The 25,418-nt window shown below is 56.4% G+C and overlaps 1 protein-coding gene across 1 annotated transcript in view; it reads right to left on the bottom strand.

Moving 5' to 3' along the window:
- Eefsec (eukaryotic elongation factor, selenocysteine-tRNA specific) overlaps positions 1-24,259 on the bottom strand; it is a 108,979-nt gene extending 84,720 nt beyond the window's left edge. The window contains 1 exon segment of the mRNA XM_077106192.1: positions 23,973-24,259. Within this exon segment, the coding sequence (XP_076962307.1) occupies positions 23,973-24,231 (259 nt within the window). The 5' untranslated portion in view covers positions 24,232-24,259.
- Between the last annotated feature and the right edge of the window lie 1,159 nt (positions 24,260-25,418).

Genomic DNA, 25,418 nt, shown 5'->3' with positions numbered 1-25,418 from the left:
AACAGGAGGCTGAGGCAGGAGGATCGCAAGGTGGAGGCCAGCCTCAGCCACTTATTGAGGCCCTAAGCAGCTCAGGGAGACCCAGTCTCTAAATAAAGTACAAAAAGGGTTGGGGATGGGGCTCAGGGGTCGGGGGCCCCTGGGTTCTATCCCCAGTGCCACAAACCCTACCACCTCTACCACCATTAATAATGGCAGCTACTACTTGTTAAGTATCTGGATGTGCCTCTCACCAATAAGAGGTTCTTGTCAGGAATCTGGACAAGGTACTTGTCATTTTGTCCCCATTTTATAGATAAGGAGGTCTCAGCTCCCAGGGCCACCCAAAGCCAGTGAAGACAGGTGTAGATTTTGAACACAGGTTTCTCTTAGGTTCATATTTTCCAAACTCCTTGGTACTTAGATGAACTGTCTGTTCGTACAATAGAGCTCCTGGAGGCAGGGAGGTCTGGCCTCTACTTGTCCTCCGGCCTCCCGTGCAGTAGCACAGAAATGACAGTGACAGAAAGTAATTAATGGTGTGGGGGGAGATGCTAGAGATGTAACATTGGATTTAAATAATAGCATAAAATGGCATGAAATGTAATAACTGTGACCACGTCAACCACAGGAGGATGAGTTTCCTATAGTTTTGCTTATTATCCAAATTTTGCAAAATAGTTCTGCATTAGTTTTGTGGGTTTTTTTTTTTATTATAGGAATTGAACTCAGGGGCACTTAACCACTAAGCCACATTCTCAGCCCCTTTTTAATATTTCATTGAGATACAAGGTCTCACTAAGTTGCTGAGGCTGGCCTCGAACTCACGATCCTCCTGCCTCAGCCTCCGAGCCACTGGGATGACAGGCCTGTGCCCTGCACCTGACTTCTGCATTAGTTTGATAACCAGAAAAAGAGATGTTGTACTAAAAGAGTAAAAGGTCACTGTGATCGCGTGCCACCCGTATGCACACCAACTCACTTTTGTTTAAAATAAGTCTCTATAGACGTCGTAAACCAGAAAATATACACCCAGAGTCATGCAAAACAAAGTCCTGTGCTTGCCTTTGCCCTGATCACCTAAAAGGAATAATCTCATCTGGCTGGAAGTCTGTCTTTGTAGTTACTTGGGAGTGCATGTGTCAGAAGAGGAGTATTAAAATCAATTTATTTCCTTTCTCTTCAGAGAGACTCTCACAAACACATCAGCAGACAGGCTTCCCCAGACATTCCTCCTGGCTACCCTCCCACATGGACAAGGGCCCCATGTTCCAGCCTCCCCTGCAGAATGGCCAGGAAGGCCACCCCCGAGGTCACCCCTCCCCAGGTCTGCCCAGGTCACCAGTGCTTCTGGAAGGGGGCTCTTTGTCTGGGGCCCGACCGTGTGACACAGTCACGTGCATTCTCCTGGGGACAGGGCGAGGGCTGTGTCACATCTGTCAAGGGGCCCTGCAGTCCCTAACCTCGACACGGGTCCCAGTCGTGCAGGGAACTGGGGGACCAAGCCTTGGCTCTGCCATCCTGGCCCTGTGCCCAAGCCCCAGCCTGCCTCCCAAGGAGGCTGGGGGAGAGTGGCCCTGGAAACTGGCAGAAGGACACGTGGGGAGCCAGGGTGGTTCCAGGAGGCCAGGGGAGGCCCAGCACAGCCAGGCCCCTCCCCCCACTAAATCAGACCTTGTCAGGGCCTTGGCTCCGAGGTGGACTCTGGAGTGTCCACTTCTGGCTGGTCACCAAACACGGCGCTCAGCTCCAAGGCACAGGCTGGGTTCTCCATCAGGAGAACGTGTCCCGAGGGCCACCGAGGCTTCTGCGTCCCCGCGGGCTGCTGCCCCCACGGCTGGGCTCGGTGAGCTGAGGGGACGGCGTCTCAGCCCAGATGCCGTGACACTAAGCAAAGAGAAGGCTGCTGCTGCGTCATGATCCCTAACTCCAAACGCCACGGGACAGTGTGGCCCCCAAACTGGGAAATGAGTTTAGATTCAAGGGAGCGTCGCTGATGCCAACAGACCCAGGACGACCAGGGTCCGAGCCGCTCACTGGACGGCCGGGACGCCCACAAGCGGTGGCAGCGGAGGACGCCTGTCCGCAGGACGCAGGCGCCTGGGAAGGGGCGGAGTTTGGGCAAGGGGCGGGGCTGAGGAAGGGCGGGGCTCGAGCACAGGGCGGGCTGAGGGGCGGGACTCAGGCAAGGGGAGGGGCGGGGCTCGGGCACAGGTAAGGGGAGGGGCTGAGGGGTTTAAGGCAAAGGAGGGGTGGGACTCGGGCACAGGGTGGGGCTGAGGGGCGGGGGCTCAGGCAAGGGGAGGTTCCAGAGAGGGGCGGGGCTCAGGCAAGGGGAGGTGCCAGAGAGGGGCGGGGCTCAGGCAAGGGGAGGTGCCAGAGGGGCAGGGCTCAGGCAAGGGGAGGTGCCAGAGGGGCGGGGCTCAGGCAAGGGGAGGTTCCAGAGAGGGGCGGGGCTCAGGCAAGGGGAGGTGCCAGAGGGGCGGGGCTCAGGCAAGGGGAGGTTCCAGAGAGGGGCGGGGCTCAGGCAAGGGGAGGTGCCAGAGGGGCAGGGCTCAGGCAAGGGGAGGTGCCAGAGGGGCGGGGCTCAGAGAAGGGGAGGTTCCAGAGAGGGGCGCGGCTCAGACAAGGGGAGGTGCCGAGGAGAGGCGGGGCTCAGACAAGGGGAGGTGCTGAGGAGAGGCAGGGCTCAGGGCTCGGGCACTGGGCAATTGGGGAGGGGCGGGGCTCAGGCACACAGCGGGGCTGAGGAGGGGCGGGGCTTGGGCAACGGAGGGGCTGAGGAGGGGCGGGGCTTGGGCAAGGGAGGGGCTGAGGAGGGCGGGGCTTGGGCAAGGGAGGGTCTGAGGAGGGGCGGGGCTCAGGCAAGGGGTGGGGCTGAGGTGCGGGATGGGCGGGGTTAGAGTGGGAAGGGCCCGGGGAAAGGCGCAGGGTAGGCGGGGCCAGGATTGGGGAGGGCGGGGCTGGAGTGGGCGGGGCGGGCCGAGGTGGGGCCGGGGGTCCCAACCTGAGGAGCTGGGAGTTCTGTGGATTTGGTTCAAGTCGCCGATGGACACACAACTGTATTTGGTCTGTTGATCTCGATGCGGGGCAGAGAGGGAACCCAGGCCCCGCAGGCACTACGTGGGCGCTCTGCCGCTGCGCCCAGCCGGGTGTTGGAGGAGGGGACATGGTGGCCCTGAAACCGCGTCCCTGAGGAGATGGGGAAGGAGCCCTGGGTTCAGACAGAGCCGGGCGGGCTGGGGCCCTGGGTTCGGCTCTCAGCACCGCATAGAAACACGTAAAAAATATGAACATTTATTAACAACCAAAAAATATTTTTTAAAAACCCACATTCCTGCTCCTTAAGTGGAGCTCACCCTTTTTTTGGGGGGTGGGGGCGCTGTGGATTGCACTCAGGGGCCCTCGCCCCTGAGCCCGGTCCCCAGCCCTATTCTGAACTTTATTCAGAGACAGGGTCTCACTGAGCTGCTCAGGGCCTCACTTTGGCTGAGGCTGGCCTCCAACTTGCGATCCTCCTGCCTCAGCCTCCCGAGCCTCTGGGATGATGGGCCTGAGCCACCGTGCCCAGCTTGGTCACCCCCTCTTAACACTGCTGTCTCCCTACTCTTTCCTGTGCCTGTGTATTTCTTCTATTATGGAATCAAGCTGAAATGGCATTCCGGGCCCTGACTGTGCACCTAGCATTACATTTAATGTGATTTTTCGTATTTAAATGGTTGGGGAGAGATCACCCGAAGGAAGAGTGGCACAGAGTGCCTTCATCTGCTTCCTGGGTGGCTCCCGACCTTTTGCTCTCATAAGAAATGCGGTACAGAACATCTTTGTGCAGACACAGCCCTGGCTCATTTCAGATGACTTCCTAGAAGACGAATTACAGAATCACAAAGTAGAACTTATTTAAGGATTCGGAGAGATTTTCCACAAATCCCCTGAAAATCTGGGCCAAGTCGAGGCTTTCTAGTAACTTCTGGTTACAACAGCAGGCCACGCCCACCCAGCCACCCAGAGGCAGCTGATGGCTAAGGTCTCCTGGAAGAGGTTTTTCTATCCTGTGCCAGGAAAAGGAACAGCCTTGGGACAAGGCGGATACTGAGCCCAGGCAGGAGCGGAGCAGCCTCCCAGGAGGCCAGGGCTGGGCGTCTGAGTTTGCTAGGAAACCACGAGGCTCAGCTCCCGTGGAGGCCAGGTAAAGGGGAGCTCACTCGCAATTCCAGAGACTGGGGAGGCTGAGGCAGGAGGATCGCAAGGTGGAGGCCAGCCTCAGCCACTTAGTGAGGCCCTATCTCTAAATCAAAAAATTTAAAAGGGTGAGGAGGCAGCTCAGAGGTGAACACTCCTGGGTTCAATCCCCAGTACCCCAAAAAAGAAGCCACCAAAAAGGGGACATGGCTGTAATTAATGGGACAGTGACATTCCAAAATTAGAAGGCACTCAAAAAAATATCTATGACATATGCAGCCACAGTGGACCAGGACGTTGGGGAACAGCCCGGTCATGTGAGGGGGTGCAGCAGCGATGCCCAAGGTCCCGAGTGGGACGCGTTGGCCACGCATTCCACACCCCTGACTGCAGGCCCGTCTGCAAGGCCCGGCCCTCACCATGCAGCAGAGGGTCAGCAACACCAGCCAGCAGTCCCCGAGCCACACCTGATTGGCATAGAACAAGTCAAATGGACTCGCTTTCATCTGCCCCACAAAAGACGGGCCCTGGGGCTGCTGCCTGCCTGCCCGCCCTGGCCCCGTGCCTGCCAGGCCTCAGAATGGCCACGGGGGGCCTCAACCTGTCCCCACGCCTCCCCCTCCCATGACAAGCACCCTCTCCCCACCCACCTCCCCTTGCCACCCCTCTCTTTCCTTCTGCCCCATGGGTAACACCCTCCAAGTCTCCTCATCTCTCCCTTTCAACCGGCCAAGGTCAGGGTGAGCTGTGGAAGCCATAGATCTTCGATTCTCTGCATAAAACCCTTCAAAGAGGCCCGCTGCCAGGTGCACTGGGGCCCACCGGTAGTCCCAGTAACTAGGGAGGCTGAGGCAGGAGGATCTCAAGGTGGAGGCCAGCCTCAGCCACTAAGAGAGGCCCTGAGCCACTTAAAAGGACCCTGTCTCTAAATAAAACATAAAAAGGGCTGGGGATGGGGCTCAGGGGTGAGCAACTCAGTTCATTTCTCAATACCAAAAAAAAAGGCTACAGCCTCCAGAAAAACTTTCAATATTTTTACCCAAGATTCAAGGTCCATCATCATCGGCTTCCACCAAGTGCAGCAGCTCACCCCGGCTGCGCCCCCTGAGCCCCCAGCACCTGAACGGCTCCAGCTCTCCCATCAGGACCCCACACCCCACTGAGGTGTTCTTGGGTCCCTGGCTGAGGCCCAGCACCTGACATTCGGGACACGGGCTTCTGAGTCCGACTCCTGCCCCCCGACTCAGCAGCAAGAGCAACAGAGGCCAGGCACCTCGCAGAAGCTCCGTGAAACGCAGCAGCAGAAGGTTCTAGAGACCCGGCACCTTCTCTCCACGCAGTAAATGATTTCCATCAATGTGCTGGCCTCCAGAACCTCCATTTCCCTGCCTCCTTCTCCCAGATTTCAAATTCCACAAGGAAGAACTTTTTTTTTTTGGACTGGGGATTGAACTCAGGGCACTTGACCCCTGAGCCCCGTCTCCAGCCCTATTTTGTATTTTATTTAGAGACAGGGTCTCCCTGAGTTGCTCAGAACCTTACTAAGTGGCGGAGGTCGGCCTCCACCTTGCGATCCTCCTGCCTCAGCCTCCCGAGTTGCTGGGATGACAGGCGTGCGCCACCGTGTCTGGCTAAGACACCCTTTAATTCATGTTGGCTGGGGAGTCCATCCCTGGACAAATCAAATATGGATGGAGCCAGGGGATCTGGCGGGCATCTGGAGAAACAGCACCCTCCCCTGGCTCAAGAGCAGCCTCTTGTTACCTTGTCCCCAAAACCAAAAAATAAATAAATAAATAAAGTGTACAGTCCAGGATGGGAACAGAGCTGACCCCGCCACAGCTCAGCAAGGCGAGCTACAGAACGCAAGCAGGCACACTCCCCCACCTCTCCCCAGCGATTGACCTGAGATAAGTCTACAGCTCAGAAGGGTTTCCTAAGTGGCTTAAGATCACTCAGTTGGTAAAATTCAAGCCCAGGGTTAGCAGGATTCCAAAGAGGAACAAGATCACAGGGTGCAGAAGAAGAGAAACTGAAAGAAGGCGCGCGCCTGTCATCCCAGTGCCTCGGGAGGCTGAGGCAGGAGGATCGCAAGTGGGAGGCCAGCCTCAGCCACTTAGCGAGATGCTGTCTCAAAATCACAAAATCCAAAAGGGCTGGGGATGTAGCTCAGCGGCATTCCCGTGTTCGTTTTGGTTTGGAGTCTCTCCCCTGAACCTGGCATGAGGGTGACAGCGGGCAGGGTCCCTGGGGATCTGAGGACCCAGGACGCCCGCCCACGTGCTCAGGGCTTGTGACCTGTCCCCAAGAACGCGGCCCGACCAGGGGTCTCGATGGGTGGACAGGAAACAAACAGGGGACCTCAGAGCCGCTCCGCGCACAGAGGGGACTTGGGGACAGGAACAATGAGAGTGCTTATCCTCCATCTGAAACAGAGAGTGTCACATGGGCTGGGCAGGGCGTGGCCCCACAGGACGCCTTGGAGCCCTGGACCAGGGAGCCAGCCACACGCCCACTCCCCCAGGCTCAGTCCCAGGCTCAGTCCCCGGGTCACTTGGCCATGCGTCCCCAGGCCATGTCCTGAAGTGGCCCCTGAAGCAGACCAGGCCCTGTGCTTTGAAAGGGGACCATGGCCCCAGCCAAAGGGCAGAGGCTCCAAGAAACAGATTTCTGGGGGGCTGAGGTCCCCAGCTTCTTGGAACGAGGCAGGGGGGTCAGATGGAAGCCTCCGGAAGGACAGAGTCTCCATAGAAATGCAGAAAAGGCTCCACCGCCCAGGAGCCCGAGGGGCCTCATTTACCTATTTATTTATTTATTAATTCTTTCAAATTTATTCAAATTTATTCATTCCTTCCTTCATTGGTCCCAGGGACTGAACCCAGGAGCGCTAACCCCTGAGCCCTGTCCCCAGCCCTTTTTTGTATTTTATTTAGACACAGGGTCTCGCTGAGCTGCTTAGGAATTTGCTAAGTTGCGGAGGCTGGCCTCCACCTTGCGATCCTCCTGCCTCAGCCTCCGAGCCCCTGGATGACAGGTGTGCGTCCCTGCACCTGGTCCTTTTGCATTTTTAAGGCGCATCTGATTCTCCAAGACTGAGCTCTCCTGCCACAGGACAGTCCCCGTCTTCCGCAGTGACCCTGCCAGGCCCTGGGCCCGCTGGCTCCCAGGAGAAAGGGCTGGGCTCTGGCATCCATCAAGGGCAGAGGAGGCTGGTCTCACTAAGCTCCTCCTGGGCCGGCTTCTGAGCCCAGGCAACTGCATGAAGCGCCTGCCCTCCCCTCGCTGCACAGTCACTGCTGCAAAGCCACAATGTCGCACAATGAAAACACACACGAATCCCACCAGGTGGAAAAACAGGTGAAGGGGAGAGGTTTGCTGAAAGGAACTGAGGCCCCCACCCCCAGGTCACCATGGTCAGGAAGTCGGCCGGCAGCTGGGACTGAGCACATCTGGATTCATAAAACCCGGGAGCGCCGAGCCCCAGAGCCCACTCCTTTTCTGTTTTGTCTTTTAAAGTCCTCGAGCTGATGGGACGAAAACACCTTCACATGTGCCGATCGGTTCCGTGAAAGAGAGTGAAAAAATTTGAAAAATCTTTTAAACTTTTTAAAAAGACCAATAAGAACCTGAGAACCCAGGGTGTCTTCCATACTGTGCAAAATGCAAAGAACAGATCAAAATAATTTTTTTAGCCGGATGTGGTGGCGCACGTGTCTAATCCCAGCAGCTGGGGAGGCTGAGGCAGGAGGATCGAAGGTGGAGGCCAGCCTCAGCCAGTGAGGCCCTGAGCAACTCAGCGAGACCCTGTCTCTAAATAAAAAATCAAAAGGGCTGGGGATGGGGCTCAGAGGTCAAGGGCCCCTGAGTTCCATCCCTGGTACCCCCCAAAACTATTAATTTTTTAAATGTGATTATTCTCCCTTGTGTGTTTTGGGGTGGTTAAAACAGGGCAGAGTCTCTGCAACATAAAAATCTCCAACAATGGGATTTTATCTACTTCCAAAAAAGTATGGATCTTGGGGAAAGGCTTCTCTGGTGCCCTGATAAGACAGCAATCTCCAGCTGCTGACTCAAACGTACCTGCATAGTAATTGCTGCAGACCCCCCCAAATCCTTGCTGAAGCGGCTGAATCGTGGGCCAAGTTCAATAATCTAGCCGGTCCCATTCAATGCAGCACCGAGATAACTTTGCATGTTTAATTTAAAAGTACTGATCGCTTTGAAATGAAATGCTAACGCAAGGCCCTCGGCCTCAGCCCCAGCCCGGAGGAGTCTTGATGGACAGGCTGGAAGTTAGAGGCTCAGCAGCCTCCGCCCAGGGAGAACCCAGCTGCTGTCTCTCCGCCAAACGATGGCTGTTCCCCCAAATGCAACTTTTCCAACCTGCGCCTGATGCAGAGGCCAGGAGATCCAGCCTCGGATTCTCCAGCAGCATCGACTGGGATGGAATCTGATTAGTAAGAAACACAGCAGCCTCCGCCAGCCTCCAGTGACCTGGGGCATGTCTTTGTCTGTCTCTCTTGCAACCGTGTTCCGTGTTTGACCCCTGAGATTTATTTTAAGTCCTTTTGCAAACAGTTTCCTCCTGCACGGAGCTGGAAGCTCACGTTTCTGGCTCACAGAGCGGGTTTTGTCCACCCTGGGAAGTGGCACTGGGGACCACAGAGGGAGACTGACTCGTTGGGTCAAAATTGCAATCAATAGGGTCCCATCGGTCCCAGGGCGAAGTTGTTTCTTGGACAGGGACACGGGGGAAGGGGAGCTGTGACGGAGCATGAAACACAAGCGCCTTCCTCCTGCGATCAGAGTCAAGACAGGGACAGGAGAGAAGTCCCCAGTCCCCCGAGCCACTCGCCCGTGCGAATGAATGGGCAGCGCCAAAGACTCTTTTGCAACCCAATGTCCTGCAGCTGGGAACCGCGATCCCTGGTGCAGCCAAGGACAATCGGATCCCAGTCACCGGGAGGCGACAGGGTCACGGACAGCGCACAGGATCGGCAGCTTTTCATCCTGGGACAGCGAGCAGAGAGGGACCGACAGTCCAGGGAAAGAGCTGACCACTCAGATGCGTTTTTGGATTCTGGGCTTCAAGGATCAGAAATGTCCCCTTGGAAAGATCCAGTGTGAAGTTTTTAAAGTGTTTAAAAGAAAATGAGTTTAAAGAGGAACAAAAAGAAAAAAGTGTGGCTGTGTGTGTGGCTGGTCCTGCTCCCGATGAGCCTGTCCCCCCAGACCTGCCTGCCGTGGGTCTCCCCTCCAAATTTCACTTGGGAACCAAGTTGGGGTCTAAACTCACCAACTGCAACATCTGATCATGACCCAGACCATGTCCCTGTCCCTGTGGGGATCTGCCTGGTGGCAGCTGACCTCCCAGAGCCCAGGGACCCTCCCTGGGAGCTGGATCTTGCCGTGCGACTCCCCTGTCCCAGGATCCAGGGGACTCGGAACGACTTCCGGTTTCACTTTAGAGACCAGGAATCTCCCAGGGAACAAAGGTATTTTCAGTGGTTTGTTTTAGAGGAAAAGAAGATGATTTTTTTCCTACTTCAAATTGTCCCCCAAAGAAATGGGGCTTTGGGGCCATTCCAAAGAGTGACCGCAAGATCCAACAGTCTTCCCTGAGCATCACTTGGGTGGTGCGTTCTGCATTACCTGGACCCTGAGCCGCTGTGGGCATCTGTCACGCTCTGTCATTTTGAGTCTCCACCCCGGGGACCCGGGCTCAACCACCTTCAAGTTCAAGGTCTGGGTCAAACCAGCACTTTCTGGAGGAGCCGGACGGGCGGCCTCCCCACCACATCTCCTGCCCGCTCTGCGTTCCTCTCTGCAAATCAATTTTCTCGTTTTAAAAAAACAAAAGCAAAAAAACAAATATATTTTAAGCCTGTTCCTCTGGGTCCGATTGCACCAAAAAAACGACTGGGTCTGTGTTTTGAAAACTCTGCACCGATGTCCAGAAGCTTCTAGAAATCGAAGCTTCCAGAAATCGAAGCTTCTAGAAATCGAAAGTTCTAGAAATCTCAGAGATCTGCAACGACAGGGGGGGAAGCGGAAAGGGATCAAGATCTTTCCAAAACCCCTACAGACGTCCCGCGCCTGGGGACAGCGTGAGACTGCGGAATGTGTCACTCACGGCCTGGGCCGGGGCTCAGGGGTCCCGCCCCAGCGGCTCAGAATAAGGAAAGGAAATAAAGATGTGTCCAGCTGCAACGAAAAAATCACTTTTTAAAAAAATAGATTATATGTAAGATTTAGATTTGATTCACCTAGAAATCAAAAGTCAACTCAAGGGGAGATTTTTTTCCCTCATGCAAAGCCATGCACCCTGCAAAGTCTAGGAGAGACTCAAGTTTGTTTCTGTTTTTTCTTATTTTTTTTTTTTTTTTACTTTAAATATTTCTCTTTCCTAGCCAGGACTTAGGCACAGGCCTAACTCAGCTTTTTGTAAAATATTAAGCTGTTAAGGGCTTGTTGGGATCTGTTTTTTAAAACAAAAATCAACAAAAGGGAGATTTCCAAAATTCTGCTCCTGTGCGTTCATTTATAAGCCTCTGACACTGGTAAAGTGCAGACGAGCTGAATCGATGCCCCAGGCCACTCGTTTCTAGTACAGGGGGAAAATTTTTTTTTTTAAATTAATATTTCAGGGAGTCCAGAGAGACTAGGAGCCGCTGTGATGAGTGGCCCGTGTTGGTGACAATGCGACAGTGTTTACTAAGAGCTGATCACGGACCTGATACCGTTTCCTTTTCATTCTCACAACAGTTTTTTCTGCATTTTGCCCAAAGAAGTTGAGGCCCAGGGAAGTAGAGTCAGCAGCCGGCTCCTGGCTCCTGGCAGCCAGGGCCCAGACTCGGCCTCTAGCCCTGGCCTCCAGCCCCTGCGATCACTCCATGTCCCTGTTTCATGCTCTTCTATGCTGTTTGGTGGGATTTATTTTTTCTTGGACATTGATGCATAAATTAGTTCAAGGATAGTGCAGTTCCTTGACCACGGATTTGGGGCACTGAGTAGTGACGGATGCCTATGAGCTTTCAGACCAAAACACACCCGTCCACATTGGAGGCCCGTCCACGGCGGCCTCCCCCTTTTAACCCCAGCTGTCCTCAGGACCCCAGGGCCACATCAGCACGACTGAGCTGTCGCAGGCTGACGGCCTCAAGTGGGTCCTGTGGTTTCTCCCCAGATGCAGCTTCACCAACTGAGGAGCAGAGACAAAGTCGTGTATGAACCCGGTATCAGACGCTATCCATGCAGCACACACCACCCCGAACACCAGGAAAGCGACGTTCCTAACAACTGACTTATATTTATTTGAACAGTCTGGTGAGAATTTTAAAAATTAGCTGGGCGCACTGGTGCACGCTTGTCATCCCATGACTTGGGAGGCTGAGGCAGGAGGATCGCAAGTTGGAGGCCAGCCTCAGCCATTTAGCAAGGCCCTGAGCAGCTCAGCGAGACCCTGTCTCTAAATAAAATAAAAAAAGGGCTGTGGACGGGGCTCAGTGGCTAAGCACCCCTGGGTTTATTTCCCAGTACAAAAAGAAAAAAGAAAAAATTTAAAAATTCAACTATATTGGGGGCTGAGGTTATAATTCAGCAGTGGAGCGTTTGCCTCACACTTGGGAGGCACTGGGTTCGATCCTCTGCACCATATACAAATAAATACATAAAACAAATAAATATATTGTGTCCATCTTTTAAAAAAAACTTAAAAAAAAACAATTAAACTTTATTTAGGGACTGGGGTGGTGGCTCAGTGGCAGAGCACTTGCCTACCAATAGAACTGGGTTCGAGTCTCAGCACCACATATGAATAAATAAAGTCCACTGACAACTAAAGAAATATTTTTAAAAGCTGAACCGTATTCAATGATGAGCACGTCAGAGGTCCCACACCCTGAGATGAGCATGTTCAGACCTTGTCTCTTCTGATTCTCACCAAAGACATTGCAGGGTCATTGTACCCATTTAAAAGAAGAAGAAACTGAGCCTCAGAGCAGAACACGTCCCAAGCTGCCCCCAGGATGGGGTCCGAGCCCTTGCTGGCGCGCTGAGGCCTCACTCCTTCTAGAACCTTCTAACAGGCGCAGTTGGGAACCAGGCAGAGCAGGGAAGGGGCGGATCCAGGCCAGCACTACCCAGAGGTAAGGCCTCTCGTTCCATCCATGCCCGGCTTACCCATGCCCTTGCTCACTCCAAAGTCACCCTGTCCCCACCCACTGCCCTGGCTGGACTGCCAGGCCACCCTCCAAGAACGGCCCCCACGCCTGTTATCCCAGCAACTGGGGAGGCTGAGGCAGGAGGATCGCAAGTGGGAGGCCAGCCTCAGCCACTTAGCAAGACCCTAAGCCACTCAGCGAGACCCTGTCTCTAAATAAAATACGAAATAGGGCTGGGGACGGGGCTCAGGGGTGAAGCACCCCTGGACTCAATCCCCAGCACCCCTACACCCCAAAAAAAGGCCCCCAGCCCAGCCCCAGGAGTAGCACCTGTGGCTCCCACAGAAAGAACAGGAAATGCTGGAGAGGCACCCGGGGTGACAGGAGAAGGGTCCCCAGCATCAGAGAATGTGCAGAGCTGGGCTGGCCCTGCAGGCTGCAGGCCCGGGACTGAGCCCAAGAGGAGGAGGAGGAGGGGGAGGGGGAGGAGGGGAGGGGGAAGGAAGGAAGGGGAAAGACGAGGCCCGTGAAGACATTGGGCAGGAGAGAGGCCGCCTTTGTCCGCATCTGTTGCTCAGCCAAGCAAAACAATGAGGCTATTTTTTTCCCCCTCTCCAGTGCCTTAAAGAAAAAAAAATTCAAGAATTTCCTTTCCTCCTGTGAAACACAGCTCTTGCATAATTTTCATGCTTCCCCGCAGTCTGAACTGCTGACGGAAGGGGACAGCAGACTGTCCCAAGGACCTTAGAAGTGGAAAGAGCCCAGGGGCTGACCCTGGGGCACTCAGTGGCCCTGGAGTCTGCCCGGAGGGACCTGGCGTCTTCCAAGCACCCAGGAAGAGGCTCAGGGTACCCCAGATGCTTCTGCTGATCCTACTAGTGAACCCACAAGCATTCCAGAATCTGTCCTTCCCTTTTTGAAACCCTAAGGTTCAGACATATCCGATGTCACGGCAAAGCCAGGAGAAGAACCACAGTTCACCAGGAGGCTCGGGAGGCTGAGGCAGGAGGATCGCAAGGTGGAGGCCAGCCTCGACCACTTAGCGAGGCCCTGAGCCACTCAGCGAGACCCTGTCTCTAAATAAAATCTAAAAAGGGCTGGGGACGGGGCTCAGGGGTTGGGGGTCCCTGGGTTCTATCCCTGGGACCAAAAAATTTTTAAAGAGCCAGGGTTTCATTCTGAACCTGCCTGATGTCAGAGCCGAGGCCGACTGCACTGCAGCTCTGTAGCTCTCTGGAATGTTCCAGAAGCAAAGGCTGAAACCCGCTTTGCATCTCCCAGAGGCAGCGATTCACCAGGCCCCACAAGCAACGACCCGAGCTCGCAGGGGGGTCTGCAGACGGAGACCAAAGCCAACCTGGGACCTGGGCCTCTCCAGGTTCAAGTCCACGGCTGGGGGGGCACCCACGGGCACTCGGGGACCCTGCCTGAGCCCTCCCACAGTCGGGGACAGCTGTGCCTCCGGCTCCTGCCCATCCAGTCTACAGGCTCTGGCAGGGCTCAGGTGGCCCCAGAGAGCCAGGCAGGGCCAAGAGGGTCCCTGACGGGGGTGGCAGGAAGGGCCTTCCCAGAAACCGTCCCAGGAGGGGTGGCCTGGAGGCTGGAGCTGGGCGGACGGGCCAGGGACCCGCAGGCCAGGCCCCCAAAGTCCCCCACGACCCGGCTGCTCCTGACACATGTCCCCCGTCCCGCTTGGTGGTGGCACTGATGACTGCGGATCGTCACCTCCAGATGCGAAAGTGCTGGGCGACAGGCTCGTCCTTCACCTGGGAGCTGACACGCGCGTCTGCCGTTCCCTTGAAAAGACCGACTAGAATTTGCTGGAACCTTCTAGAAGGGGGGACTGATAAGGACAAGAGAAATGAGGGCCCTGCTGTTTCCCGGGGTCCCCGGCTGGTGGAAGGGGACTCTTTTAAAAGGGGGCCACTTCAGAATGTGGCTGCCACCTGACTTTCCCAGATACCACGGGACGTCGCCTGTCGCCTGGCGGGACGCGCCTATCACGGCCGCCATCTCCCTCCTGGGAACATGTGTCCCCAGGTCGGGGAGGAGGACACCCCGCCCTGCAGAGGCCACTCTCCACCCCCAGCACCCAGGTGCCTGGGGAAATGCGGCTCCTGCATTCTGCAGAGATCCTGCTCCTGGGACACCAGGGCGCAGCTCTGTGGCTGCCCTTGGGGACAGCCAGGCCCCGGGCTTCAGGGGGCAGCGCTCCAGGAGGCCACCCAGGGCCCCTCTCCTGTGCACTGGCAACGCGGACTTTGTATCAAATGTCACAGGCCAATTAGAAGTCGTGTGGTGTCACACCCTCATCTGTCCCACAGCCTCTGTGACATCCATCTCAGGGACACCTCCTTTGGAAGATCTGTGCTGTGATCCCGGAGATCAGAGGACGACACCTGATTTCACAGGGGCTCCGCCTGGGAACCGCTCTGTCCCTGTAGGGACAGCCACCACGGGTCCAGGCAGCAGCCTGGCACGGCCTGTCTCTATGTCACTGCGCTGTGCCGTGGAGCTCAGAGGAACCAGGCACGACCTGTCAGTGAACCAAGTGACGAGCGACCTACACAGACACAATTCCTCCTCAGCAAAAACTGCACACCTGTCATTCCAGCGGCTCAGGAGGCTAAGGCAGGAGGATCGAAAGGTGGAGGCCAGCCTCAGCCACTCAGTGAAGCCCTGAGCCACTCAGGGAGACCCTGGCTCTAAATCAAATAGAAAAAGGGCTGGGGACGGGGCTGAGGAGTTCAATCCCTGGGACCAAAAGAAAAAAAGTCTTCACAGAGAAAAACCGTAGAATATCTGAAAACAGGAGGCCGGGAGGCAGGGAGGCCGGGAGGCCAGGAGGCCACTTTTTTTTTTTTTTTTCTCCCTGTGAGCAATTCTTTGTGTTTGGTTGATGAACTTCTAGAAAAAGAAGTTGGGTGTGGAGGCCGCTGGCTGGAGGCCCCAGCTCCGACGGCTATGAGGGTTAAGGGGGTAATCTCAACACTGATGTGAGAGGGGCCCGCAAATACAGCCGGCCTCTGACTTCAAACCCACGTCTCTGCATCTGGTTTTGGATCAGAAAGCCGCTGTTTGGCTTCTGTGATCCTTTGTAACCTCTGCCGTTTAGGTACAAGCCCTGCAAAGTGTGTTTTCCCTGATTAAAGAGGAAAAAAATGAAAAAGAAATGTTGGAAGAAACAATATTTTCTTTTTCCAAAAAAAAAAAAAAAAAAAAAGACAGTGGCCGCCAGTCTCTGGCAAGGTCAGGGTCTTAAAGGCGCAGAGGAGAGGCCCGCGCACCTCTGGCTTCCCCGTTTATTTAGTCTTGAGAGAGGCCCGGGTCGTTCTAACTGTGCTGACCTGGGAGCCTCCACGTGCATCGCCCAAGTGCAAGTCCCTGAGCAAATACTGCCCCCTGCTGCACCAGACGGCCTCTGCAGGGGACAGTGCCACCCACCGCCCCTGGGTCTCTGGGCTTGGAGGAGAGTGTCAGGAAAGAGACGACGCACATCTGCTAGGGAGTGCCTGCAAGGACGGCCCCAGATTGCCCCGGGAGGCAGATCAGACAGGAGGACGGGAGACTCCACTCCAGAAACGAGGCCCAGAGGACTGGCTGTTAGCCTCCCTGAAAATATTCATTCCTTGCAAAGAAACTTTTCTGACCATGTACTTTTAAAAAAAAGTTGAGAAATGATTCAAAGAACCCATGATAATGGGTAAATAAATAAATAGCACCATTTTTTAAGCCCAGAAATCTCCACCAGAAGAGGTTCGATTTGATTCTAGAAAGGGAATAAAGGGGACTAGGGGGAATGACACTCTCTCCCCCAGCCTGGGGGTAGGGTTCTGTCCCCACCAACCCATGTGGCTCTCAACAGGGCCTCAAAGTTCGAGTGCAGTGGTGCACGCCTATATTTCCAGAGGTCCAGGAGGCTGAGGCAGGAGGATCGCAAGGTGGAGGCCAGCCTCAGCCACTTAGCGAGGCCCTGAGCAACTCAGGCGAGACCCTGTCTCTAAATAAAATAGAAAAAGGGCTGGGGACGGGGCTCAGGGGTTCAGCACCCCTGGGTTCACTCCTCATTGACGCCTCCTCTCATGACTTCATCCCAAGAAACACGGGGGCAGGAAAGGGGACGGAGGACACATTCAGGAAGAATGTCCCATCAAAGTGCGCAGGGAAATAGCAGCGACCAAGAAATCAAAGGTGGGCTAGTGGCCGGTGACATTTCCCCCCCTTCCTAGCTCTGTGACCCAGACCCCTGGTCGACACCTCTCAAGTCTAATTCTTGCTTCGAGGTTCAGGAGCCTCCTCAGCCTCCACAGAGGCTGTCAGCCACGGAGCCACCTGCCGAGGTCTGAAGACCAAGCAGCTGCAGAGTCGGGAACACGTCCCACTCCCTCCACAGCAGGACGTCTGCCAGCCCCGTCTCCACCCCAGGCTGGCCTCTACCATGGGAAGAGGAGGGGGACGCGCACCGGACTGAGAATGGAGGCCAGCGCACAGGTCAGCCAGCCTGGGGCCACCCACGTCCTGAGGGCTGGCTCATCTTCTCCCATTTTCCTTTCTTTTTTGTGTGCACTGGGGACTGACCCCAGGGGCCCTTGACCCCTGAGCCCCGTCCCCAGCCCCTTTTTCTATTTTATTTAGAGACAGGGTCTCGCTGAGTGGCTCAGGGCCTCGCTTTGGCTGAGGCTGGCCTCCACCTTGCGATCCTCCTGCCTCAGCCTCTCGAGCCTCTGGGATGACATGGATGTGCCACCGCACCCTGCCTGCCTTCTGAGTCTTTTGGTCCTCAGATGAGAACACAAGGTACCATTACTAATCCCCCAGTAAAACCAGGGCTGACAGAGAAGCCAAGCGCACACGCTTCTCCCAAAATCTCTCCAACTGCCCAACGCCAGGCCTGTCCACAGAAGCTGGCTCTGATGGCCTCCCACCTGCACATGAGCCCTGCGCTGAGTCGTGCCCCAGGGCCTTTGCATATGCCCCTCCTCTGGTCTGGGGCACCCCACCCCCAACACTCCGTGGCTGGCCTCCCCTCCTCCTGCAGATTGTGGCTTCCAGCCACGGCCACAGAAAGGTCTTCCCTGGCCTCCACACTCAGGTGGGTGCCCCACCCACCAGCTCCTCCTGAGTGGAACCACTTCTGCCTTGCTGGCCACGGAAACCCCGCCCCTGGCTGCACCAGGTTGCTCAGAGTTGGCTGGGTGCATGAGGTGACCCGTAGTCCCTTCTGCATCACGCAGGGCTTAAGGCACAAGGTCACCTACTCAAAGGTTTAAGACACTAACAATCCTGGGGGATGCTGGGCGCAGTAGCCCACGCCTGTCATTCCAGCAGCTGGGGAGGCTGAGGCAGGAGGATTGCAAGTTGGAGGCCGGCCTCAGCCACTCAGCAAGGCCCTGAGCAACTCAGCGAGACCCTGTCTCTAAATAAAATGCAAAAAGGGCTGGGGACGGGGCTCTGGGGTCAAGGGCCCCTGAGTTCAATCCCCAGTACAAAAAAAAAAGAAAAAAAAATCCAGTCCTGTCTCAGGATCAGGTCTGAATTAATCCCCTTCCTCCAAAGAGCTGCAGTAGCAAAGTGGAAACAGACCCGCAGACGGTGCCCTCCGAGAGCCCCAGCAGAGGACCCCTCAGGTTAAAGGTTCACGGAGGCAGAAGAATTACCAAAGGACAAGTTTGTTCGAATTTCCTGCAGCAGATCCAAACAGCCGGGGTCAAGCCGGAGCCGGCCCCAGCCCCCAGCGACGGCCAGTCGCGCAGGGAAAGGGCACTGTGGGCCAGGAGGGTCTGGGTCGGGGTTTTTAAAAGCGATCGTAAAAGGGCCACCATCCTTGTCACCTGTGGAGGTGCAGGAAGATGGCCTCCCTAAACCACAGGGATCCACCATCCAGGCCTCAAGGAGACGGTGGGGACACGGAGCACAGGTATGAGGGCCTCAGATGAAGGGCACCTCATCCAGCCTCAGGGGGACAGAGAAGTGGGCCTCCCAGAAAAAACGTACAGATCCAGCCAGGCCTGTCACCCCAGGAGCTCCGGAGGCTGAGGCAGGAGGATCGCAAGGTGGAGGCCAGCCTCAGCCAAAGCAAGGCCCCAAGCAACTCAGCGAGACCCTGTCTCTGAATAAAATAGAAAAAGGGCTGGGGACGGGGCTCAGGGGTTAAGGGTCCCTGGGTTCGATTCCTGGGACCAAAAAAACCCAATTCTGCGGTCCCCAAGATCAGGCAAGGCAGGCTCCACAGGCCGAGTCGGGTAACGCGAACCAACTTCAAGAAGTAATTTTCAAAAGAAGAAAAGTCAGGTTTATCTTTAGGTAGCACCTGTGCCCGCCACCAAATAAATATCCTCGGGAAGTAGGTTAGAGACAAAGGAAATGATTTGAGTCTTCCTGGAGGCCCCAGACTGGAGAAGCGAGATCTCAAGGCGACAGATACGGGGACAGAGAAAGTCACTTGTCCCCACAGCCTAGCTGTTTTTTCTCTTGCCAAGAGAGGATCGCCCCATTCCTGGAGTCCTCCCTACCCGCCCAACCAGGGCCACTTCAAAGCGGCAGGAGCCTAATCGCACAGCACAAGAAAATAAAAGACCTAATTAACCAAAACAAAAAGTCAAATAATCCAGGGGAGAACGGAAGCAGAAATCTCTATTTGCCACCATTCGATTTCCTGTGTGTGTACAAACTGTTCCTTGCCAGTGACAGTTTTCTTCCAGCGCAGGTATGGCTCAGGCGGGGCAGGGCCGTGGCTTCTAGAAGGAGAAGTGAGGCAAAGGTGGGCGGGGTGGCCCGCATCTGTCATTCCAGCCATTTGGGAGGCTGAGGCAGGAGGATCGCAAGGTGGAGGCCAGCCTCAGCCACTTAGTGAGACTGTCTCTAAATAAAATACAAAATAAGGCTGGAAAGGGGACTCAGGGGTTGAGGGCCTGTGGGTTCAATTCCCCCCAAATCCGCAAGGCCAAGAGAAGTCTGGCCATCAAGCTCCAAGGCAAGGGAGCCTCAGGCCCAGCCTGGTGGAGACTCCCTTCGCCATGATGGGCTGTTTCTGGGGCCACCTGCCCAAATCCTGCATGGAGTGATCCTGACGCAAAACCCAGGGGACACGCAGATGGCAGACCAAGGAGCTACTGGGGGAAAAGTTGAAAATAAATTAATTTTAAATGATCCCAGCTTTGCCCCAAGTTGGGCCCATAGTTCTGACTTTGATCCTGACCTTCCAGCCCAGTGGGGCCTCCACCGCGGAGGCTGCGCGTTCTTTGCGATTCCTGGCAGGACTCGGAGAATATTCTTTGATTGAACATTTGATATGTTCTGTTCTCAAGGGCGAAGCCCCGGGAGAAGAAAAATAGGCCGCAACAGGATGAAATATGACTCCCTGCGTCCATTTTTCTTCCCGTGTGGCTTCCTGATCAAATATTCTGCATGAATTGAGACTCAAGGCTGCGGCGGGGACGTGGGCTTCCTCCCACCCTGTCACCCAAAGCAAAGCAAAGTCACCCGCTGTCCAGCGCCTGGAGAAAGTGCTGCCCAGGAAACTCGCCTGCAGTCTCCTAGGGACAGTGGGGGACACTGCATTTTGGCAGGGGGCAAGGGGTGGGCGGAGTGTAATCAGGTGCCAGGAAACGCACTCCTGTATGGAGGGGCGACTGCAGGAGGCTGCCTCCCGGACAGGGAGGCCCTGGAGGAAGTGACTGCAGGGTCAGGCCCTGTGACGCTTGGTGGTGGAGGACGTCGCAGAAATGACACTGGAGGAAAGAAGGTTCTGGATATGGGGTGCCTTTTTAAAATATTTTTTGTACCAGGGCCTGAACCCTGGGGTGCTTAACCCCCGAGCCCCGTCCCCAGCCCTTTTTCTATTTTATTTAGAGACAGGGTCTCACTGAGTTGCTCAGGGCCTCACTAAGTGGCTGAAGCTGGCCTCCACCTTGCGATCCTCCTGCCTCAGCCTCCCGAGTCACTGGGATGACAGGTGTGTGTCTTTTAATGAAGAAGAGGCAACAAGTGTCGCTCACTGGGTCTGCTCACAGGAACAGGGAACTCAAGGCTGCACATTAGGAGGCAAAGACACTCAGATGAAGAAGGCTCTACCCCTGGACGCTCACACCTTTCAGTGAGCCTCAATATCTCAGGACGAACACGTGGTCAGCACAACTGGATACGAGCTCCTGCAGCCGGGGGCAGTGGCACACCCTGGAATCCCAGACTAGGGAGGCTGAGGCAGGAGGATCACAAGTGGGAGGCCAGCCTCGACAATTTAGTGAGATCCTGCCTCTAAAAAAGGGGCTGGGGATGGGGCTTGGTGGTAAAGCATCTCTGGGCTCAATCCCTGGGACCAAAGAGAGAGAGAGAGAGAGAGAGACAGAGAGAGAAGGAGAGGGAGAGAGACAGAGAGAGAGAGAGAGAGAGCGCAAAGCAGCTCAAGTATTGCCAAGGACGTGCTCTCCAGGCTGCAAAGACAGAACCCCCCCAGGCCCCTGCTGGGTTCCCTCCAGTCCCACCCACGAGCTGACCACTCTAGGCAGGGCAGGCCCAAGCCAAGCAGGAAGCAGCACTTGCAGCCTGGGCACAGGAGGGGAGCGCCGGGGTGACGAGCCGGGAGAGGAGACCCTGTTCATTAAGCACCCGGACAAAAGACCCGGAGCCGCAGCGCCGTTCATCCTGGCGGCCACCAGAGCAGGATGAATGGCCAGACCTGGATGGCAGCATTTTTCAGATCCCCTGTCCCCCAGAGAGAGATGAGGACGCGTCGGCCTCACCCCACGGGTCTCCAGACACACGTCACTGCATCTTCCTGGAGCTCCCACCCGGGAGACGTCCCGCCCCGACACAGCGCGACAGGGGACGGGGACGGAGGGGACACGTCGCCCTCCACACTGAGGGGGCCACAGTGGGGCGGGGACGTCAGATCTGCGGGGTGGCAACTAACGCTGGCGTGTCCCAGGAGCCGTGGCCCTCGACCTCCCCGGGCTGCTCGGCAGTGACACGGGACAGGGCAGGGGTGACCCCAAGAAATCACTGGTAACTGCGAAGGGCTGTTGCCACTACTGACCCCACAGGGCCACGGGTCAAGGGAGATGAAGCCCAATGTTCAGCTGGGCACAGTGGCCCACGCCTGTCATCCCAGCAGCTGGGGAGGCTGAGGCAGGAGGATCGCAAGTTGGAGGCCAGCCTCAGCCACTTAGCGAGACCCTATCTCTAAATAAAATAGAAAAAGGGCTGGGGACGGGGCTCAAGGGTGAGGCACCCCTGGGTGCAATCCCTGGGACCAAAAAAAAGGAGAGAGAGAAGCCAGTGTGGTCACCGTGACCTGCCTCTGATGGAGGCCCACAGTTGAGGTCAGAGTTGGGCCTGGTTCTAAAAGCACAGCGCTTCTTGGCTTAACAATAAGGTCACCAAACGTTGAGGACAGTCAGACAAGACGCGTCTCCTACTAAGGACCATCACGGCTCAGCGAGGCGGCACACCTCGGAGCCTGGGCTGTGTTCCTTGGTGATCTTGTGGTCCACTGGGAGCCCCAGCTCGCTGTCACTGAGCAGCATCTCGAGGGAGTGTCTACTGCACATGGCTCACCAGGGAAGGTCACAAGTGGGGTCTGCACTGACGTCAAGTCCTGTGCACACCACCCTAGTCAGAAATCCTGAGCAGGATCACTGTACGTGGGCTTCCCTCTGGAGGTACTAGGAAAGGCTACGGAGGGTGGAACCCAGGGGCCCTCGACCCCTGAGCCCCGTCCCCAGCCCTATTTTGTGTTTTATTTAGAGACAGGGTCTCGCTGAGTTGCTCAGGGCCTCGCAAAGTGGCTGAGGCTGGCCTCCACCTTGTGATCCTCCTGTCTCAGCCTCCCGAGCTGCTGGGATGACAGGGCTGCGCACTGTGCCGGGCACCTCCTTAGGATTTTAACCTGAGTCTCCCACCTCCACCCAGAGCAGCCTAAAGTCCTCACAGGTTCAAGCTGAGACAGTGACTAAGGGCAGGCAGATCATCAGGAGGGAAGATGGAGGCTGATTCCAAGAAAAGGAAGCTCACTATTTACCCTCCAGAGCTGTCCCCAAGGTCCCCACCTCTGGGGACTCCCTCTCCAACACAGCAGGGGCTCTTCCTGCACTGGGCAGGTGTGGAGGGGCAGAGGCCCCCCTGGCTGGCTGGGTCCCTGCGTTTTGGTCCAGCAGGCAACGCGGGAAGAAGAGGGGGTTTGGGAGAAAGGAAACCTGGAATCCACTGAGAGCCACACTGGCCTCCCAGGGACACAGCTCCCCGTCCTGCTCCATCCCCTCAATAAAGCCTGCTTCCTGCCCCAGGGGACAAGGACCCGTCCCAATTTCCAAGACCAGCACCAAAGCCCCCCAGGACGGGGCGGATGACCCACAGCAGCGAGCGCAGGGGACAAGAAGGGACCAAAGCCCCCCAGTCTGTCACTGAGCCTGGGACCCAGGACGCCCAAGGACCCACAGACCCGGCCACCACCAAGCAATCCCCCTCTGCCCAGGACGCACGTCCCCGGCACCTGCAGGCCCTCAGAGGATTTCTAGAAGGAAACACATGAGAATCAAGACAGGGGACCAGGGTCAGCAGCCAGACGCAGACTCCTCTTACGTACGCACCCTTTGGGGCCTGATGCTTATATTATATCACTTTTTCCAAAAGAAAAACACATTTTACAGTCCTATCCCTCGATTCAAGTGTCCTTACATGGGCTTGAAAAATAATCTACCAACACAAAAGAGTGGGCTGGGCTTGGTGGCCCGGGCCTGTCATCCCAGCAGCTTGGGAGGCTGAGGCAGGAGGATCTCAAGTTAGAGGCCAGCCTCAAAAACTCAGCAAGGCCCTGAGCAACTCAATGAGAAACTGTCTCTAAATAAAATAGATAAAAGGGCTGGGGACGGGGCTTAAACATCCCACGTGTGGCTGGAGCTCATCCCCGGGGAACACAGCCCACACGCCAAGGACCTCTGTTCTAGAACATTCGGTCAGTGAACACTGGCTCCCACACAGAGGCTCACCATCCAGAGGCTGGTGGGGGCTGTTGGCCCAGTGGGCCCTGGAGACGGGTCTGCTCTGGTTTGGTCGGTTTGCTTGACTCTGGGGCAGGGCTGGGGACAGGACCCGGTGTCCCTCTATACCACTGAGCTCCACCCCTGGCCCTATTTTTATTTATTTGTTTTTACTTGGGAGGATCTCACCGAATTGCCCACTTGCAATCCTCCTGCCTCAGCCTCCCTGGTCTCTGGGAGGCCAGGGGTTCAGCCTCAGACCTGGCTCCAGGTGACCTTTACAGAGAACAGGGTCCTTTCTATGTGAGGGTATGGGGCACTCTCTAGGGACCAGGAAGCCAAGCGACCAAGGGACAGGTGAGGGGTGACTTTCTTGGCTCTGGGGACTCAACCTGGGGGGATGTCAACCCCTTCTATGTCTGTCTGTCTCTGTTTTCTGGGGACAGGGCCTTGCTCAGGGGTAGAGGCCGGCCTCCACTCTCCATCCTCCTGCCTTAGCCTCCCGCCATCAGGCTACTACTGTTCAACGCAGACCCTCCCCGCAGGTTGGTGCGCAGCGGAACCCGGAGGCGCTGGGTCCCGGCACCCGGGGGGGCGGGTCTGGGGCGGCGCACCGCAGCGTCGGGCCGACAGCGCCCCCTGCCGGCGTCCCTCCCCTTCCGCCCGCGCTCACCGCCGATGATGGTCCGGATGAGGGAGGCGTGGCCCGGGCAGTCGACGAGCGTCACCTGCAGCTCGGGCGCGCCGGCCTCGGGCAGCGGCACCGCGAAACACGAGAAGCCCAGGTCGAGCGTGATGCCGCGCTCGCGGCTCTGCGGCTGCCGGTCGAAGGCGGCGGTGGAGGCCGTGGTGCTGAGCGCGCGCGCCAGCGCCGTCTTGCCGCTGTCGATGTGGCCCAGCACGCCCACGTTCACGTTCCGCCGCGCCGCCATTGCCGGTCCGCCGCCGGACGGCCCCCCCACGCGCCCCGAGCCGCGTGCGCGCGCGTTCCGCCCCCCCCCCCGCCCCCGGAGCTTCCGCCCGGCGCACCTCGTGGGGCGGGGCCGCTCGCCGCCCCCAGCCACTGCCCAGACCGGAAGGGGATCCCGCGGGCCCCACCGCGTGCTCCTAGTTGGCGCCTACTGGGTTCCACCTGCGGGGCGCGGGGACAGACTACACCGAGGGACCCAGGAGGGGACCCTGCCGCGTCGGAGAGCGACGGGCCCCTGGAGAAAATGACAGCATCGAGAAATAGCGGGGCGCCCGGGCGCACGCCTATCATCCCTGCAGCAGGGGAGGCTGAGGCAGGAGGATCGCAAGGTGGAGGCCAGCCTCAGCCACTTAGGAGGCCCTGAGCAGCTCAGCGAGACCCTGTCTCTAAATAAAATGCAAAAAAGGGCTGGGGATGGGGCTCAGGGGTGAAGCACCTCTGGGTTCAATCCCTGGGACCAAAAAAGAAAATGAAAAGTGACAAAGAATGTGGGCAAGGATTGGGGGGAAAGGGGACACTCATCCATGTCTGGTGGGACTGCAAATGGGTGCGTCCACTCTGGAAGGCAGGACGGAGATTCCTCAGAAAACTTGGAATGGAACCACCATGGGACCCAGCTGTCCCACTCCTCAGTTTATACCCAAAGGACTTGAAATCCGCACACGACAGGGACACAGCCACGTCAATGTTTAGAGCAGCTCAATTCACAATAGCTAAGCTATGGGACCAACCTAGGTGCCCTTGGACAGATGAGTGAAAGAAGAAAACGTCACACACACACACACAAAATGGAGTATTACTCAGCCATGAAAAATAATGGCTTTAAGGACTGGAGACATAGTTCAGTTGGTAAGGTGCTTGCCTCGCATGCACAAAGCCCTGGGTTCGATCCCCAGCACCACTAATAATAATCATAATCAATAATAATAATAATAATAATAATAACAATGGATCAAACTGGAGACGATCATGCTAAGTGAAATAAGCCAATTCCCCCCAAAAAACAAAGGCTAAATGTCCTCTGTGATAGGCAGATGGTGACCCACAATAAGGGGGGCATGGCAGTTCACTGGATGAGACGCAGGGGACTGGAGGGAAGGGAGGGGAGGGGACCGGGAGAGACAGGGGAATGAATGGACGTCCCTTTCC

This window comes from Callospermophilus lateralis, chromosome 20 (assembly GCF_048772815.1).
Source record: "Callospermophilus lateralis isolate mCalLat2 chromosome 20, mCalLat2.hap1, whole genome shotgun sequence".
Lineage (NCBI taxonomy): Eukaryota > Metazoa > Chordata > Mammalia > Rodentia > Sciuridae > Callospermophilus > Callospermophilus lateralis.
The sequence above is the reverse complement of the archived record's forward strand: the minus strand, read 5'-3'. Positions and strand labels throughout refer to the sequence as shown.